Source organism: Dipodomys merriami, unplaced genomic scaffold (assembly GCF_024711535.1).
Source record: "Dipodomys merriami isolate MVZ:Mamm:240054 unplaced genomic scaffold, mDipMer1.0.p SCAF_411, whole genome shotgun sequence".
NCBI classification, from domain to species: Eukaryota; Metazoa; Chordata; class Mammalia; order Rodentia; family Heteromyidae; genus Dipodomys; species Dipodomys merriami.
Genome location: NW_027205727.1, coordinates 200,244 through 203,336, shown reverse-complemented (window position 1 = coordinate 203,336; position 3,093 = coordinate 200,244). Strand labels below are relative to the sequence as shown.

At 37.4% G+C, this 3,093-nt stretch overlaps 1 protein-coding gene across 1 annotated transcript; it reads left to right on the top strand.

The window, feature by feature from the left end:
* The first annotated feature begins 433 nt into the window (after nucleotides 1–433).
* On the top strand, nucleotides 434–1,977 carry LOC138807117 (zinc finger protein ZFP2-like). Its single transcript, XM_069992685.1, is given in 3 exon segments — nucleotides 434–1,486; nucleotides 1,556–1,652; nucleotides 1,802–1,977. Coding segments are annotated over 3 exon segments (1,326 nt in total).
* The last annotated feature ends 1,116 nt before the right edge of the window (nucleotides 1,978–3,093 follow it).

Genomic DNA, 3,093 nt, shown 5'->3' with positions numbered 1-3,093 from the left:
GAGGAAAATAGGAGTATGCTAGGGCTGCTATTCTCTGATTGAGACAATTTCTTATCAGTGGTTCTGGGCATAGAGGGAGATTCAGAATGGAAGCATTAAGAGTACAAAGATGAATAATTTGAGTAAATATTTCCTTGAGAAAAAAAGAAAAATCTGAAATACAGAAAACATTATTTTCCATTGTGAAATGTCAGTACTACTTTCGTAATTACTACATTGCAAAGAAAAGTATATATTCTGCATAAAGCAATGCTTTGATATTTGAAAATATAGTAACAGAAAGTGAGGAAATATCTTTATATTAAGGAATTTATGTTTCTCATTTTTGTTTTTGTCTATTTTTCTATTATTCATTTTAGATGTCCCAGAAATGGAGGATGTGATTAGCACCTGTCAGGAAAGTCACAATAAATATCTCTCTGAAGTACCAGTCATGAATAGTAACCCAGGGGAGGAAAAAGTGAGACTTATAAGAAGTTTTCATTTGAGCTCCATACAGAAGTCAGAATTGATTAAGAATAATGCGAACTCCTTAGGGATGAGGATAGAAAAGGTCACTGGCTGTCAGAACATGGGTGTTTTCAGTGAACCAGGTAAGATGTGTGCTGCATATAGTCCTCATGTGTCTTCTGTAGTTGAAGAATGTAAAGAGTGTGAAAAGTCTTTCACTGAGAAGACCCACCCTATTGTCCCTCAGAGAACACACACACGAGAGAAACCTTATGAATGTAACATGTGTCGAAAGTCTTTCACCAAGAAATCAAAGCTTACTGTTCACCAGAGAACACACACAAAAGAGAAACCTTTTGAATGTAACATTTGTGGAAAATCTTTCACATGCAAGGCATATCTTACTAGACACCAGAGAATACACACAGGAGAGAAAATTTATGAATGTAACTTGTGTGGAAATTCCTTCACCTGGAAGTCAACTCTCACTGTCCATCAGATAATACATATAGGAAAGAAACCTTTTGAATGTAACGTGTGTGGAAAGTCTTTCATCCAGAAATCAAAGCTTACTGTTCACCAGAGAAGACACACAAAATAGAAACCTTTTGAATGTAACATTTGTGGAAAGTGTTTCTCCTGCAAGGCATATCTTACTAGCCACCAGAGAACACACACAGGAGAGAAACCTTATGAATGTAACGTGTGTGGAAAATCTTTCGCCAAGACGGCATACCTTACTCTCCACCAGAGAACACATACTAGAGAGAAACCTTATGAATGTAACGTATGTGGAAAGGCTTTCATCAAGAAATCAAGTCTTACTCTCCACCAGAGAACACACACAGGAGAGAAACCTCATGAATGTAATGTGTGTGGAAAGTCTTTCACCCAAAAGGTAAACCTTACTGTCCACCACAGAACACACACAGGAGAGAGACCTTATGAATGTAACCTGTGTGGAAAGTATTTCACCCAGAAATCGAAGCTTATTCGCCACCAGAGAACACACACACAGGAGAGAAACCTTATGAATGTAACACGTGTGAAAAGGCTTTCACCTGGAAGTAAAACTTCACTGTCCATCAGAAAACACACATGAAAGAAACCTTATGAATGTCATATGTGTGGAAAGATTTTCAGCCAGAAGCTACACCTTACTGTCCACCAGAGAACAAACACAGGAGATCAATTTTATGAATGTCAGCTACGTGGAAAATCTTTCACCCAGAACATACACCTTTCTGTCCATCAGAAAAAAAACCCACCAGAGAGAAATGCTATGTATGTAGCAGGCATGGAAATTCTTTCACCTGGAAGACAAACCTTAATATCCATCACAGAACACAAGTAGAGAAACCTTATGAATGCAACCAGTGTGGAAAGACCTGGAGGTCACAGCTTAACATACATAAGTTGATTCACACAAATGAAATAACTTCAGATTGTACCAAATGGGGAAAGACTTTGATCTGTAAGAAAATTGAAATTGCAATACAGAACCAATACAGGATAGAGACCTTATGATATAGCAGATGTGGAGTGCTCCAACTACAAGACACTGCTCAGGGTTCATAACAGAACACACAAAACACAGACACACAGACACACACACACCCTCACACACAAAGAGGAGAGAAATCATATGTAGGAAAAATAAATGGAAAGGTTTTCAAGAAAAAGTCCTAACTCAGTTTGCATCACAGAACCGACACAGGCGAGAAAATACAAATATATCAAATGTGGAAAGTCCTTTACTAAGTATTCATAGATCCAAGTTCATAGGACAGACACAGTGGAGTAATCTTTAAAATATTACAAATGTGGAAGGTCTTTGACCTAAAAGTAATACCTCAGTGTTCATCAGAGAACTGACTCACATAGGAGAAAAGAAAGTAGTGAATAGAACATATGTGAAATGACTTTCAATCAAAACTGAGTCCTCAGCATATGTGAGATCATACACAGGAGAGAAACTATGAGTACAGAAAACATTTTTCCAGAAGTCACATCTGTACAGGTATCAGAGACCTGGCCACATGACAGAATTTCTCTCAGTATAAACATGAGAGGAAGTCTTTCAACCAGAAGCCAACCTTCAGCAATTATTAAAATATTTACCCAGGAAAGAAACCCAATGTAGGAAAATCTTTGTCAGAAAACCTCTGTAAATTATACAGAGAAATCCTTCATGGCAGAGGTAAGCTAAGGTGATGGGAAACCATTCTTCACTCTTCAGCTCTCTTTGAGCCAATACTTGTCATTATGTTGAGTGGGTATGTTGTCCTTCAATATTATCCAAAGCCTGTAGAAACAACCAGTCTTGAAAAGTAATTCAGAGATTGAAATTATAAACTTCTGTCTTTTATACTAAGAAGTGGTGTGTCAAGGTAATTTGATGAATTCTTCTTCGAAATATGAGTTCTAGCCCTTTGGGACTGGATTCAGGTCATCTCCAACATGCTTATGGGAACAATAGATGAGTAAATAGTGTTAGGATTGGAGGCAAGAACATGAGAACAACCATATTTCTACTGTTCCCTTAAGTCTCCCTCTGTATGTGTGATCCATGCGTTATAGTACAAATGACTTACTTATTCCAGTTCAGTTTTTGAATGGAAAATCTAAAGGAAGATATTAGTC